General features: G+C 45.8%; 1 protein-coding gene across 1 annotated transcript in view; it reads left to right on the forward strand.

Moving 5' to 3' along the window:
• Positions 1-796, forward strand: part of LOC135508869 (beta-hexosaminidase subunit alpha-like) — a 98616-nt gene extending 97820 nt beyond the window's left edge. Inside the window, exon 14 of the mRNA XM_064929072.1 lies at positions 386-796. Within this exon, the coding sequence (XP_064785144.1) occupies positions 386-449 (64 nt within the window). The 3' untranslated portion in view covers positions 450-796. The remainder of the gene's footprint in view (positions 1-385) is intronic.
• Positions 797-15843: the final 15047 nt, after the last annotated feature.

Consider the following 15843-nt stretch of genomic DNA (forward strand, 5'->3'; position numbering starts at 1 on the left):
TCCCTTTCCATCTCTTCTCCTCCCTCTCTCCTCTCTCCCTTTCCATCTCTTCTCCTCCCTCTCTCTTCTCTCCCTTTCCATCTCTTCTCCTCCCTCTCTCCTCTCTCCCTTTCCATCTCTTCTCCTCCCTCTCTCCTCTCTCCCTTTCCATCTCTTCTCCTCCCTCTCTCCTCTCTCCCTTTCCATCTCTTCTCCTCCCTCTCTCTTCTCTCCCTTTCCATCTCTTCTCCTCCCTCTCTCCTCTCTCCCTTTCCATCTCTTCTCCTCCCTCTCTCCTCTCTCCCTTTCCATCTCTTCTCCTCCCTCTCTCCTCTCTCCCTTTCCATCTCTTCTCCTCCCTCTCTCCTCCCTCCCTTTCCATCTCTTCTCCTCCCTCTCTCTCCAGGCGCGGTATCCAGGCAGAGCCTCTGTTTGTGGGTCACTGCAGACATGAGTATCAGGGTATCTGAAACATGGCTGGTTGTGTGTCACCAGGACACACAATATACCGCTTTAAATGAACTTTTCTTCATTGGTACCACAAAGTAAGGAGCACAAGACAGAATTTTGGAGCAGCAGATTATATAAATATTTTTTACTGTGGTAATGAATAACAGTTTTGCAGTTGTATTTTTAAATATAATAAGGGTTGTTTTTAATCACCTGTATAATTATGTTTGCTGTTGCACTTTTGAATACAAGCAATGTTCTGTTTTGTATATCACATTTGTTTGTCCAAAACAAATGACCAATATAAATACTGTATGTTTGCCGTTGCACTTTCGAATACAATGATTAAAAGTTGTTTTTATTTGAATGTCTGGCCCACTCTCTAGTTATGTGTTCTACATCATCAAGGAAACAACTGATGATAATTAACAATGATAGCTGAATGCAAATGGACTTTCTAACAGACAATAATAATGTTACCAGGCAACATGATGATAATTAACAATGATAGGACAGCCATTTGCATTCAGCTGACAGACAATAATAATGTAACCAGGCAACATGATGACAATTAACAATGATAGGACAGTCGTCAGCTAACAGACCATAGGAATGTTGTAACCAGGCAACATGCTGACAATTAACAATGATAGGACAGTCATCAGCTAACAGACCATAGGAATGTTGTAACCAGGCAACATGCTGACAATTAACAATGATAGGACAGTCATCAGCTAACAGACCATAGGAATGTTGTAACCAGGCAACATGCTGACAATTAACAATGATAGGACAGTCATCAGCTAACAGACCATAGGAATGTTGTAACCAGGCAACATGCTGACAATTAACAATGATAGGACAGTCATCAGCTAACAGACCATAGGAATGTTGTAACCAGGCAACATGCTGACAATTAACAATGATAGGACAGGCATCAGCTAACAGACCATAGGAATGTTGTAACCAGGCAACATGCTGACAATTAACAATGATAGGACAGACCATAGGAATGTTGTAACATGCTGCCTGTCAACTGATACGTGGATTATGTAATACATGTTTATTCTCCTCTCACAACTGCTAATCAATTTCTTAATCTACAATCTAGCTAATTACTCAACTTGCTTTTAGGGTAGAGACATCCCAAGGATCCCTTATAGCACTGTCTTCCTGATACTGTCCGTGATGGTGCCAATAAGGTTTGAACAGGACACAACATTTCCATGTCGGGTTTATTTGTAATCCATTATTTTTCTGGGTGAGTAAAATGGGTGTGAATTTGGTCAAAGCCATCTCCTCATTGGCAGTAAGTGGTGTTGGATTTCATCAGTAGCTCAGTTAGCTATGCCTGTTGACCGGCTGGGGCTGCCACCTGTTGTCTGTCTAATACGTCTGGTAGTCAGTAGGCCCAGTGGTGTTGCTGTAGTCAGTAGGCCCAGTGGTGTTGCTGTAGTCAGTAGGCCCAGTGGTGTTGCTGTAGTCAGTAGACCTAGTGGTGTTGCTGTAGTCAGTAGGCCCAGTGGTGTTGCTGTAGTCAGTAGGCCCAGTGGTGTTGCTGTAGTCAGTAGGCCCAGTGGTGTTGCTGTAGTCAGTAGGCCCAGTGGTGTTGCTGTAGTCAGTAGGCCCAGTGGTGTTGCTGTAGTCAGTAGGCCCAGTGGTGTTGCTGTAGTCAGTAGGCCCAGTGGTGTTGCTGTAGTCAGTAGGCCCAGTGGTGTTGCTGTAGTCAGTAGGCCCAGTGGTGTTGCTGTAGTCAGTAGGCCCAGTGGTGTTGCTGTAGTCAGTAGGCCTAGTGGTGTTGCTGTAGTCAGTAGGCCCAGTGGTGTTGCTGTAGTCAGTAGGCCTAGTGGTGTTGCTGTAGTCAGTAGGCCCAGTGGTGTTGCTGAAGTCAGTAGGCCTAGTGGTGTTGCTGTAGTCAGTAGGCCCAGTGGTGTTGCTGTAGTCAGTAGGCCTAGTGGTGTTGCTGTAGTCAGTAGGCCCAGTGGTGTTGCTGTAGTCAGTAGGCCTAGTGGTGTTGCTGTAGTCAGTAGGCCCAGTGGTGTTGCTGTAGTCAGTAGGCCCAGTGGTGTTGCTGTAGTCAGTAGGCCCAGTGGTGTTGCTGTAGTCAGTAGGCCTAGTGGTGTTGCTGTAGTCAGTAGGCCCAGTGGTGTTGCTGTAGTCAGTAGGCCCAGTGGTGTTGCTGTAGTCAGTAGGCCCAGTGGTGTTGCTGTAGTCAGTAGGCCCAGTGGTGTTGCTGTAGTCAGTAGGCCTATTGGTGTTGCTGTAGTCAGTAGGCCCAGTGGTGTTGCTGTAGTCAGTAGGCCTATTGGTGTTGCTGTAGTCAGTAGGCCTAGTGGTGTTGCTGTAGTCAGTAGGCCCAGTGGTGTTGCTGTAGTCAGTAGGCCTATTGGTGTTGCTGTAGTCAGTAGGCCCAGTGGTGTTGCTGTAGTCAGTAGGCCCAGTGGTGTTGCTGTAGTCAGTAGGCCTATTGGTGTTGCTGTAGTCAGTAGGCCCAGTGGTGTTGCTGTAGTCAGTAGGCCCAGTGGTGTTGCTGTAGTCAGTAGGCCCAGTGGTGTTGCTGTAGTCAGTAGGCCCAGTGGTGTTGCTGTAGTCAGTAGGCCCAGTGGTGTTGCTGTAGTCAGTAGACCTAGTGGTGTTGCTGTAGTCAGTAGGCCCAGTGGTGTTGCTGTAGTCAGTAGGCCCAGTGGTGTTGCTGTAGTCAGTAGGCCCAGTGGTGTTGCTGTAGTCAGTAGGCCTAGTGGTGTTGCTGTAGTCAGTAGGCCTAGTGGTGTTGCTGTAGTCAGTAGGCCCAGTGGTGTTGCTGTAGTCAGTAGGCCCAGTGGTGTTGCTGTAGTCAGTAGGCCTATTGGTGTTGCTGTAGTCAGTAGACCTAGTGGTGTTGCTGTAGTCAGTAGGCCCAGTGGTGTTGCTGTAGTCAGTAGGCCTAGTGGTGTTGCTGTAGTCAGTAGGCCCAGTGGTGTTGCTGTAGTCAGTAGGCCCAGTGGTGTTGCTGTAGTCAGTAGGCCCAGTGGTGTTGCTGTAGTCAGTAGGCCTAGTGGTGTTGCTGTAGTCAGTAGGCCCAGTGGTGTTGCTGTAGTCAGTAGGCCCAGTGGTGTTGCTGTAGTCAGTAGGCCTAGTGGTGTTGCTGTAGTCAGTAGGCCCAGTGGTGTTGCTGTAGTCAGTAGGCCCAGTGGTGTTGCTGTAGTCAGTAGGCCTAGTGGTGTTGCTGTAGTCAGTAGGCCCAGTGGTGTTGCTGTAGTCAGTAGGCCCAGTGGTGTTGCTGTAGTCAGTAGGCCTATTGGTGTTGCTGTAGTCAGTAGGCCTATTGGTGTTGCTGTAGTCAGTAGGCCTAGTGGTGTTGCTGTAGTCAGTAGGCCTAGTGGTGTTGCTGTAGTCAGTAGGCCTAGTGGTGTTGCTGTAGTCAGTAGGCCCAGTGGTGTTGCTGTAGTCAGTAGGCCCAGTGGTGTTGCTGTAGTCAGTAGGCCCAGTGGTGTTGCTGTAGTCAGTAGGCCCAGTGGTGTTGCTGTAGTCAGTAGGCCTATTGGTGTTGCTGTAGTCAGTAGGCCCAGTGGTGTTGCTGTAGTCAGTAGGCCCAGTGGGACAGGACATTTAGAGCAGTATTATGTGTACTGTGGGACAGGAGGACATTTAGAGCAATATTATGTGTACTGTGGGACAGGACATTTAGAGCAGTATTATGTGTACTGTGGGACAGGACACTTAGAGCAGTATTATGTGTACTGTGGGACAGGACACTTAGAGCAGTATTATGTGTACTGTGGGACAGGACATTTAGAGCAATATTATGTGTACTGTGGGACAGGACATTTAGAGCAGTATTATGTGTACTGTGGGACAGGACACTTAGAGCAGTATTATGTGTACTGTGGGACAGGACATTTAGAGCAGTATTATGTGTACTGTGGGACAGGACACTTAGAGCAGTATTATGTGTACTGTGGGACAGGAGGACATTTAGAGCAGTATTATGTGTACTGTGGGACAGGAGGACATTTAGAGCAGTATTATGTGTACTGTGGGACAGGAGGACATTTAGAGCACTATTATGTGTACTGTGGGACAGGACATTTAGAGCAGTGTTATGTGTACTGTGGGACAGGAGGACATTTAGAGCAGTATTATGTGTACTGTGGGACAGGAGGACATTTAGAGCAGTATTATATGTACTGTGGGACAGGAGGACATTTAGAGCAGTATTATGTGTACTGTGGGACAGGAGGACATTTAGAGCAGTATTATGTGTACTGTGGGACTGGACATTTAGAGCAGTATTATGTGTACTGTGGGACAGGAGGACATTTAGAGCAGTATTATGTGTACTGTGGGACAGGAGGACATTTAGAGCAGTATTATATGTACTGTGGGACAGGACATTTAGAGCAGTATTATATGTACTGTGGGACAGGAGGACATTTAGAGCAGTATTATGTGTACTGTGGGACAGGAGGACATTTAGAGCAGTATTATGTGTACTGTGGGACAGGAGGACATTTAGAGCAGTATTATATGTACTGTGGGACAGGACATTTAGAGCAGTATTATATGTACTGTGGGACAGGAGGACATTTAGAGCAGTATTATGTGTACTGTGGGACAAGACATTTAGAGCAGTATTATGTGTACTGTGGGACAGGAGGACATTTAGAGCAGTATTATGTGTACTGTGGGACAGGAGGACATTTAGAGCAGTATTATGTGTACTGTGGGACAGGAGGACATTTAGAGCAGTATTGTATGTACTGTGGGACAGGACATTTAAAGCAGTATTATATGTACTGTGGGACAGGAGGACATTTAGAGCAGTATTATGTGTACTGTGGGACAGGACATTTAGAGCAGTATTATGTGTACTGTGGGACAGGAGGACATTTAGAGCAGTATTATGTGTACTGTGGGACAGGAGGACATTTAGAGCAGTATTATGTGTACTGTGGGACAGGACATTTAGAGCAGTATTATGTGTACTGTGGGACAGGACATTTAGAGCAGTATTATGTGTACTGTGGGACAGGAGGACATTTAGAGCAGTATTATATGTACTGTGGGACAGGACATTTAGAGCAGTATTATGTGTACTGTGGGACAGGAAATAATTTAGAGCAGTATTATGTGTACTGTGGGACAGGAGGACATTTAGAGCAGTATTATGTGTACTGTGGGACAGGACATTTAGAGCAGTATTATGTGTACTGTGGGACAGTAGATAATTTAGAGCAGTATTATGTGTACTGTGGGACAGGAGGACATTTAGAGCAGTATTATGTGTACTGTGGGACAGGACATTTAGAGCAGTATTATGTGTACTGTGGGACAGGAGGACATTTAGAGCAGTATTATGTGTACTGTGGGACAGGACATTTAGAGCAGTATTATGTGTACTGTGGGACAGGAAATAATTTAGAGCAGTATTATGTGTACTGTGGGACAGTAGATAATTTAGAGCAGTATTATGTGTACTGTGGGACAGGAGGACATTTAGAGCAGTATTATGTGTACTGTGGGACATGAGGACATTTAGAGCAGTATTATGTGTACTGTGGGACAGGAGGACATTTAGAGCAATATTATGTGTACTATGGGACAGGAGATCATTTAGAGCAGTATTATATGTACTGTGGGACAGGAGGACATTTAGAGCAGTATTATGTGTACTGTGGGACAGGACATTTAGAGCAGTATTATGTGTACTGTGGGACAGGAGGACATTTAGAGCAGTATTATGTGTACTGTGGGACAGGAGATCATTTAGAGCAGTATTATATGTACTGTGGGACAGGAGATCATTTAGAGCAGTATTATATGTACTGTGGGACAGGAGGACATTTAGAGCAATATTATGTGTACTATGGGACAGGAGGACATTTAGAGCACTATTATGTGTACTATGGGACAGGACATTTAGAGCAGTATTATATGTACTGTGGGACAGGAGATAATTTAGAGCAGTATTATGTGTACTGTGGGACAGGACATTTAGAGCAGTATTATGTGTACTGTGGGACATGTAGGACATTTAGAGCAATATTATGTGTACTGTGGGACAGGAGGACATTTAGAGCAGTGTTATATGTACTATGGGACAGGAGGACATTTAGAGCAGTATTATGTGTACTGTGGGACAGGAGGACATTTAGAGCAGTATTATGTGTACTGTGGGACAGGACATTTAGAGCAGTATTATGTGTACTGTGGGACAGGAGGACATTTAGAGCAGTGTTATATGTACTGTGGGACAGGAGGACATTTAGAGCAGTATTATGTGTACTGTGGGACATGTAGGACATTTAGAGCAGTATTATGTGTACTGTGGGACAGGGGGACATTTAGAGCAGTATTATATGTGCTGTGGGACAGGAGGACATTTAGAGCAGTATTATGTGTACTGTGGGACATGAGGACATTTAGAGCAGTATTATGTGTACTGTGGGACAGGAGGACATTTAGAGCAGTATTATGTGTACTGTGGGACAGGAGGACATTTAGAGCAGTGTTATATGTACTATGGGACAGGAGGACATTTAGAGCAGTATTATGTGTACTGTGGGACAGGAGGACATTTAGAGCAGTATTATGTGTACTGTGGGACAGGACATTTAGAGCAGTATTATGTGTACTGTGGGACAGGAGGACATTTAGAGCAGTATTATGTGTACTGTGGGACAGGAGATCATTTAGAGCAGTATTATGTGTACTGTGGGACAGGAGGACATTTAGAGCAATATTATGTGTACTGTGGGACAGGAGGACATTTAGAGCAATATTATGTGTACTGTGGGACAGGAGGACATTTAGAGCAATATTATGTGTACTGTGGGACAGGAGGACATTTAGAGCAGTGTTATATGTACTGTGGGACAGGAGGACATTTAGAGCAGTATTATGTGTACTGTGGGACATGTAGGACATTTAGAGCAGTATTATGTGTACTGTGGGACAGGGGGACATTTAGAGCAGTATTATATGTGCTGTGGGACAGGAGGACATTTAGAGCAGTATTATGTGTACTGTGGGACATGAGGACATTTAGAGCAGTATTATGTGTACTGTGGGACAGGAGGACATTTAGAGCAGTATTATGTGTACTGTGGGACAGGACATTTAGAGCAGTATTATGTGTACTGTGGGACAGGACACCTGCCAGTTGGTCCACACATGCTTTGAGTAAACATTAGCAGATATTGCTAGCAAAAGAAGTTAGCTAAGATCCATTACTACATCTAATAGTCAATAACTAACGTTACTCACAAGCAAGCTAGCTAGTTAACAAACGTAGCTAACATGATCATGTTACATGGATTTGAGTTGTAAGAGTAAGAAATGGAACATTGCTGTTTTGACTAAAACAAATGTTAGCTTGCGTAATGTTAGCTAACTAGCTACCAAAGCATAGTTGGCTAACGTCAGCGACCCAACTTTTGTGGAATAACGGATAGCTTAGTAGCTAGCTATTCTTACAAGCCTAGTAATATACAGCAAAGGAGACAAGCGGCTATTGATTGTTTTATTTTTTTTCATTGATATAAGTAATTTGTGAGGCCCGCCAGGAATCTTTCCATGTGAGGGAATGATGCATCACCAAACGAGAGCATGGATTTCCAACAACTCATGGCCAGGCAGAATCAGATGCCGGACTACAACACAGTGTGATATGAACGAAAGGCTGGTACTAGTAGCTCAACTATTCCAACAGCAGCAGTGGCTACAGCAGAGCATTCCTCCAGTGCATGCACCGTACGAAGAATAGGCTTACTTCGATTTTGACCTTAAACCAGATTAAGGTAAGCAGAGTAAGGTGTTTCCATTACTATTGCATAATCTGCCTACTGCCATAATCAGTTCAATATCGAATTATTAGTGTGCATGTAAACGTATTCACTGTAACATAATTTTACAATTTTCTCAAGGATTTTGATGCATAATAATTTCTGATACACCACACTGACTCGTCAGATGCAGCTGGGTATTGGACTGAAATAGAGACAAATCAGACACCCCAGATGGAGCAACGTAATGGGACATCAAAAAGTAAAGGCTGCGTTGCCAGAGAAAGGTTACTTTATAAATGTAAACCAATCCTTACATTTTAAAAACAGTACTGAATTTAGAAAAGTTGACACTTGTTCCACAGATTTTAGAGTTTTTTAGCTTTGAGATTCCACTGTTCAAAACTGTTTGTTTATTGGGCAGAATAATTCCATTTTCTTATGTCTCCCAGCAAGAAACCAAATAATGTCACTTTAACAGAAAGGGGAACTAACAGTGTCACCGACAAACAAAACCGGTGGGGTTTTAGAAGGGGTTCAGAAAGACACTCATGAGGGTTTCCACGGAAAGTTCCAGCAACATTAACTAGAACCTAAAAGACACCCACCATGAACTGGGACCTATAGGACGCCCACCATGAACTGGGACCTATAGGACGCCCACCATGGACTGGGACCTATAGGACGCCCACCATGAACTGGGACCTATAGGACGCCCACCATGGACTGGGACCTGAAAGAAACCAACCATGAGCTGGGAGCTATAGGACGCCCACCATGAACTGGGACCTATAGGACGCCCACCATGAGCTGGGACCTATAGGACGCCCACCATGAACTGGGACCTATAGGACGCCCACCATGAACTGGGACCTATAGGACGCCCACCATGGACTGGGACCTATAGGACGCCCACCATGAGCTGGGAGCTATAGGACGCCCACCATGAACTGGGACCTATTGGACGCCCACCATGAACTGGGACCGGAAAGAAACCAACCATGAGCTGGGAGCTATAGGACGCCCACCATGAACTGGGACCTATAGGACGCCCACCATGAACTGGGACCTATAGGACGCCCACCATGAGCTGGGAGCTATAGGACGCCCACCATGGACTGGGACCTATAGGACACCCACCATGGACTGTGACCTATTGGACCCCCACCATGAACTGGGACCTATAGGACGCCCACCATGAGCTGGGAGCTATAGGACGCCCACCATGAACTGGGACCTATAGGACGCCCACCATGAACTGGGACCTATAGGACGCCCACCATGAACTGGGACCTATAGGACCCCCACCATGAACTGGGACCTATAGGACGCCCACCATGGACTGGGACCTATAGGACGCCCACCATGGACTGGGACCTATAGGACGCCCACCATGAACTGGGACCTATAGGACGCCCACCATGAACTGGGACCTATAGGACGCCCACCATGAACTGGGACCTATAGGACGCCCACCATGAACTGGGACCTATAGGACGCCCACCATGAACTGGGACCTATAGGACGCCCACCATGAGCTGGGAGCTATAGGACGCCCACCATGAGCTGGGACCTATAGGACGCCCACCATGAACTGGGACCTATAGGACGCCCACCATGAGCTGGGAGCTATAGGACGCCCACCATGAGCTGGGAGCTATAGGACGCCCACCATGAACTGGGACCTATAGGACGCCCACCATGAGCTGGGAGTTATAGGACGCCCACCATGAGCTGGGAGCTATAGGACGCCCACCATGGACTGGGACCTATAGGACACCCACCATGGACTGTGACCTATTGGACCCCCACCATGGACTGGGACCTATAGGACGCCCACCATGAGCTGGGAGCTATAGGACGCCCACCATGAACTGGGACCTATAGGACGCCCACCATGGACTGGGACCTATAGGACACCCACCATGGACTGTGACCTATTGGACCCCCACCATGAACTGGGACCTATAGGATGCCCACCATGAGCTGGGAGCTATAGGACGCCCACCATGAACTGGGACCTATAGGACGCCCACCATGAACTGGGACCTATAGGACGCCCACCATGAGCTGGGAGCTATAGGACGCCCACCATGAGCTGGGAGCTATAGGACGCCCACCATGAACTGGGACCTATAGGACGCCCACCATGAACTGGGACCTATAGGACGCCCACCATGAGCTGGGAGCTATAGGACGCCCACCATGAGCTGGGAGCTATAGGACGCCCACCATGAGCTGGGAGCTATAGGACGCCCACCATGGACTGGGACCTATAGGACACCCACCATGGACTGTGACCTATTGGACCCCCAACATGAACTGGGACCTATAGGACGCCCACCATGAGCTGGGAGCTAAAGGACGCCCACCATGAACTGGGACCTATAGGACGCCCACCATGGACTGGGACCTATAGGACACCCACCATGGACTGTGACCTATTGGACCCCCACCATGAACTGGGACCTATAGGACGCCCACCATGAGCTGGGAGCTATAGGACGCCCACCATGAACTGGGACCTATAGGACGCCCACCATGAACTGGGACCTATAGGACGCCCACCATGAACTGGGACCTATAGGACGCCCACCATGAACTGGGACCTATTGGACGCCCACCATGAACTGGGACCTATAGGACCCCCACCATGAACTGGGACCTATAGGACGCCCACCATGGACTGGGACCTATAGGACGCCCACCATGAACTGGGACCTATAGGACGCCCACCATGAACTGGGACCTATAGGACCCCCACCATGAACTGGGACCTATAGGACTGGGACCACTACAGTCAGGGTTTAGTCCTCAACAACAACCACTACAGTCAGGGTTTAGTTCTCAACAACAACCACTCCAGTCGGGGTTTAGTCCTGAACAACAACCACTACAGTCGGGGTTTAGTCCTCAACATCAACCACTACAGTCAGGGTTTAGTCCTCAACAACTACTACAGGCAGGGTTTAGTCCTGAACAACAACCACTACAGTCAGGGTTTAGTCCTGGACAACAACCACTACAGTCAGGGTTTAGTCCTCAACAACAACCACTACAGTCAGGGTTTAGTCCTCAACAACTACTACAGGCAGGGTTTAGTCCTGAACAACAACCACTACAGTCAGGGTTTAGTCCTGGACAACAACCACTACAGTCCGGGTTTAGTCCTGGACATAGTACTATCACAGAACCACTACAGCCAGGGTTTAGTCCTCAACAACAACCACTACAGTCAGGGTTTAGTCCTCAACAAAAACCACTACAGTCGGGTTTAGTCCTGGACAACAACCACAACAGTCAGGGTTTTGTCCTGGATAACAACTACTACAGTCAGGGTTTAGTCCTGGACAACAACCACAACAGTCAGGGTTTAGTCCTCAACAACAACCACTACAGTCAGGGTTTAGTCCTGGACAACAACCACTACAGTCAGGGTTTAGTCCTGGACAACAACCACTACAGTCAGGGTTTAGTCCTGAAAAACAACCACTACAGTCAGGGTTTAGTCCTGGACAGCAACCACAACAGTCAGGGTTTAGTCCTCAACATCAACCACTACAGTCAGTGTTTAGTCCTGAACAACAAGCACTACAGTCAGGGTTTAGTCCTGGACAACAACCACTACAGTCAGGGTTTAGTCCTGGACATAGTACTATTACAGAACCACTACAGTCAGGGTTTAGTCCTGGACAACAACCACTACAGTCAGGGTTTAGTCCTGAACAACAACCACTACAGTCAGGGTTTAGTCCTCAACAACAACCACTACAGTCAGGGTTTAGTCCTCAACAACAACCACTACAGTCAGTGTTTAGTCCTCAACAACAACCACTACAGTCAGGGTTTAGTCCTCAACAACAACCACTACAGTCAGGGTTTAGTCCTCAACAACAACCACTACAGTCAGGGTTTAGTCCTCAACAACAACCACTACATTCAGGGTTTAGTCCTCAACAACAACAACTACAAACACACTGACCAAAAAGTTATTTTGTTGACATTTACGTATGTTCCCATGACCAGTGAAACATAATCAAAACCTATTTCTTTCACTTACTTGCTGTACTGTTTTGTTGTTCTTTTGTTCAGTCTCAACAAGGATTTCTTCATGTCAAGTAGTGAAGTTTCAGCCATGTCTGTCCGTGGCCTCTCTTCCTCGGTGCTCACTGTCATTGTGTCCGTTTCCATCTTGTTCAGCTGTGTCTAACATTTCAACATAAACCCTGTTTCTTGTCTGCATTGAAGTACCGGTCCTTGTACCTAGCATCGAGCATGGTGGCGACAGAGTAAAGTGGCGTCATTCTGTCATCTACCTACGTTATACAGGTATGCACGTCATCTACCTACGTTATACAGGTATGCACGTCATCTACCTACGTTATACAGGTATGCACGTCATCTACCTACGTTATACAGGTATGCACGTCATCTGCCTACGTTATACAGGTATGCACGTCATCTGCCTACGTTATACAGGTATGCACGTCATCTACCTATGTTATACAGGTATGCACGTCATCTACCTACGTTATACAGGTATGCACGTCATCTACCTACGTTATACAGGTATTCACCTCATCTGCCTACGTTATACAGGTATGCACGTCATCTGCCTACGTTATATAGGTACGCACCGTCATCTACCTACGTTATACAGGTATGCACGTCAGCTTTGACATCGGTTTTGCACATCGGTGTTAAACTAGACATCAGGCCGATGCCGATGTACTTAACGATATCGTGCAACCCTAAAAACTACCTTAATTTTACTGGACCCAGTGAAGAGAAGCTGCTGCTAATGGGGATCCATAATAAATACAAATACTCATACATTCAATTTGTGTTCAATTAAGACCTAGACATCCAGGTGAGGGGAGATCCTAACTAACCAATTAAGACCTTGACAACCAGGTGAGAGGAGATCTTCACTAACCAATTAAGACCTTGACAACCAGGTGAAGGGAGTTCCTGGCTACCAATTAAGACCTTGACAACCAGGTGAGGGGAGATCCTAACTAACCAATTAAGACCTTGACAACCAGGTGAGAGGAGATCTTCACTAACCAATTAAGACCTTGACAACCAGGTGAGAGAACCAGTTAGGAGTCAGGAGTTCCTAACTAATCAGTGACCTTAATTATTCAATCAAGTAAAAGGGAGAACCCGCAGACACTCGGGATGCAAGGCCAAGCTCATCCTGCCTTCCATTAACACGTGATGCAAGGCCAAGCTCATCCTGCCTTCCATTAACACGTGATGCGAGGCCAAGCTCATCCTGCCTTCCATTAACACGTGATGCGAGGCCAAGCTCATCCTGCCTTCCATTAACACGTGATGCAAGGCCAAGCTCAACCTGCCTTCCATTAACACGTGATGCAAGGCCAAGCTCATCCTGCCTTCCATTAACACGTGATGCAAGGCCAAGCTCATCCTGCCTTTCATTAACACGTGATGCAAGGCCAAGCTCATCCTGCCTTCCATTAACACGTGATGCAAGGCCAAGCTCATCCTGCCTTCCATTAACACGGGATGCAAGGCCAAGCTCATCCTGCCTTCCGTTAACACGTGATGCGAGGCCAAGCTCATCCTGCCTTCCGTTAACACGTGATGCGAGGCCAAGCTCATCCTGCCTTCCATTAACACGTGATGCGAGGCCAAGCTCATCCTGCCTTCCATTAACACGTGATGCAAGGCCAAGCTCATCCTGCCTTCCATTAACATGTGATGCAAGGCCAAGCTCATCCTGCCTTCCATTAACACGTGATGCGAGGCCAAACTCATCCTGCCTTCCATTAACACGTGATGCAAGGCCAAGCTCATCCTGCCTTCCATTAACACGTGATGCAAGGCCAAGCTCATCCTGCCTTCCATTAACACGTGATGCAAGGCCAAGCTCATCCTGCCTTCCATTAACACGTGATGCGAGGCCAAGCTCATCCTGCCTTCCATTAACACGTGATGCAAGGCCAAGCTCATCCTGCCTTCCATTAACACGTGATGCAAGGCCAAGCTCATCCTGCCTTCCATTAACACGTGATGCAAGGCCAAGCTCATCCTGCCTTCCATTAACACGTGATGCAAGGCCAAGCTCATCCTGCCTTCCATTAACACGTGATGCAAGGCCAAGCTCATCCTGCCTTCCATTAACACGTGATGCAAGGCCAAGCTCATCCTGCCTTCCATTAACACGTGATGCAAGGCCAAGCTCATCCTGCCTTCCATTAACACGTGATGCAAGGCCAAGCTCATCCTGCCTTCCACTGTTTTGTACGTTTAATTTATTTCAGTCCAACAGTGACTATGATGTGGTCTTCTGTTTTATTTTGACATTTCGATTATTTGTTGATGTTTTATGATATTAAAGTAACATTTCTGGATAAAAGTTAAAAGTTTATATATTATTTGCAATTTGTGTTGTAAGTTTTGTTTACCTTAGTGATTATGTGAGAACGATGTGTTCCTGTAGCCTCCCTCCTCTACATCTGTTTAGGGAGAAAACACTCCCAAGGTCTCAAGGTTAGGACACAAGGATCTAACAATGGAATGATCTTAAACATTACACTCAGATGAGATGTAGAGCAATGTGAGAATTGACATTGGCACCATATCAAAATATGTTGAAATGACATGATAAATAATACATTTTTTATTTGATTGAACTATTATTTAATAAGAAAACATACGAGAGTTCTTTATACTGCAATGCATCTATATGTAGAAACTACTGGGGCAAATTGGCTTGTCCCACTGGAGATGTGTAGAGGTGAACTGAGGGGGTTTAGAAACATCTATTTTAGAAGTATATATTTATTATTTTGAATACTAGATTGAGAACAAAAGTATTTCATATATTGCATTGGTCAATAAAAACAAGGAAGGGTATTAAAATACAATTTAGTTTTAATAGTATAATGTGTCCTTCAGTTTGTCATTGTTGTTACCGCCTTGAAAAATCACTGATTACAAAGATATACAAGGACCTTGAGCATTCTCTCCTATGGCTGACTTTTATCTGGGGAGAGGTCTATATTAAATACCAATATTAGCTAATAACAACCTTTTAGTAGATCATACATTCAAGGAGGTATTGTTAATTTGGTGTGTCTAAATTCAAAATGTCACTTGGTGTTAGTCAATTTAATTGACAGGAAATAACATTCTAAACACGTTTTCAATGATTGATGACCTTAGATTTGAGAATCTGTGGTCTCCATTTCAAAAACTCCTCATTTACTTAAAATGTGTCATTGGTGTCAGCATCACTACTTCTACTGATGGCTCGCTATTATCATAATGGTAAAAATGATTTAAAGTCATTAAGCTACCACATTATTTACAATGGGAAGATATACCCACATCCATTTCAATCAATACAAATCTAGAAAAATTATTTACATTTTTTCCAAAATGCTATGTCCAAATGCCACCGTAATTGAAGAACAACCAACTTTTTGGGTATTTTCTTAGAAAACAAGATTAAACAAGACTATTCAACTAACACACAATCCCAACAATTAAATCCCCAGCGTTAACATCTTATGTTAGGAAGTTGGATATTTCAGCATTCTAAGAAAGTCCCACAGTAAACAGAAGACTAACCCAAAGTGTGTGTCTGGATGAGGGGAGCCTTGACCTGCCATAGGCTGAC

The sequence above is a fragment of the Oncorhynchus masou genome, chromosome 22 (genome assembly GCF_036934945.1).
Source record: "Oncorhynchus masou masou isolate Uvic2021 chromosome 22, UVic_Omas_1.1, whole genome shotgun sequence".
NCBI lineage: Eukaryota > Metazoa > Chordata > Actinopteri > Salmoniformes > Salmonidae > Oncorhynchus > Oncorhynchus masou.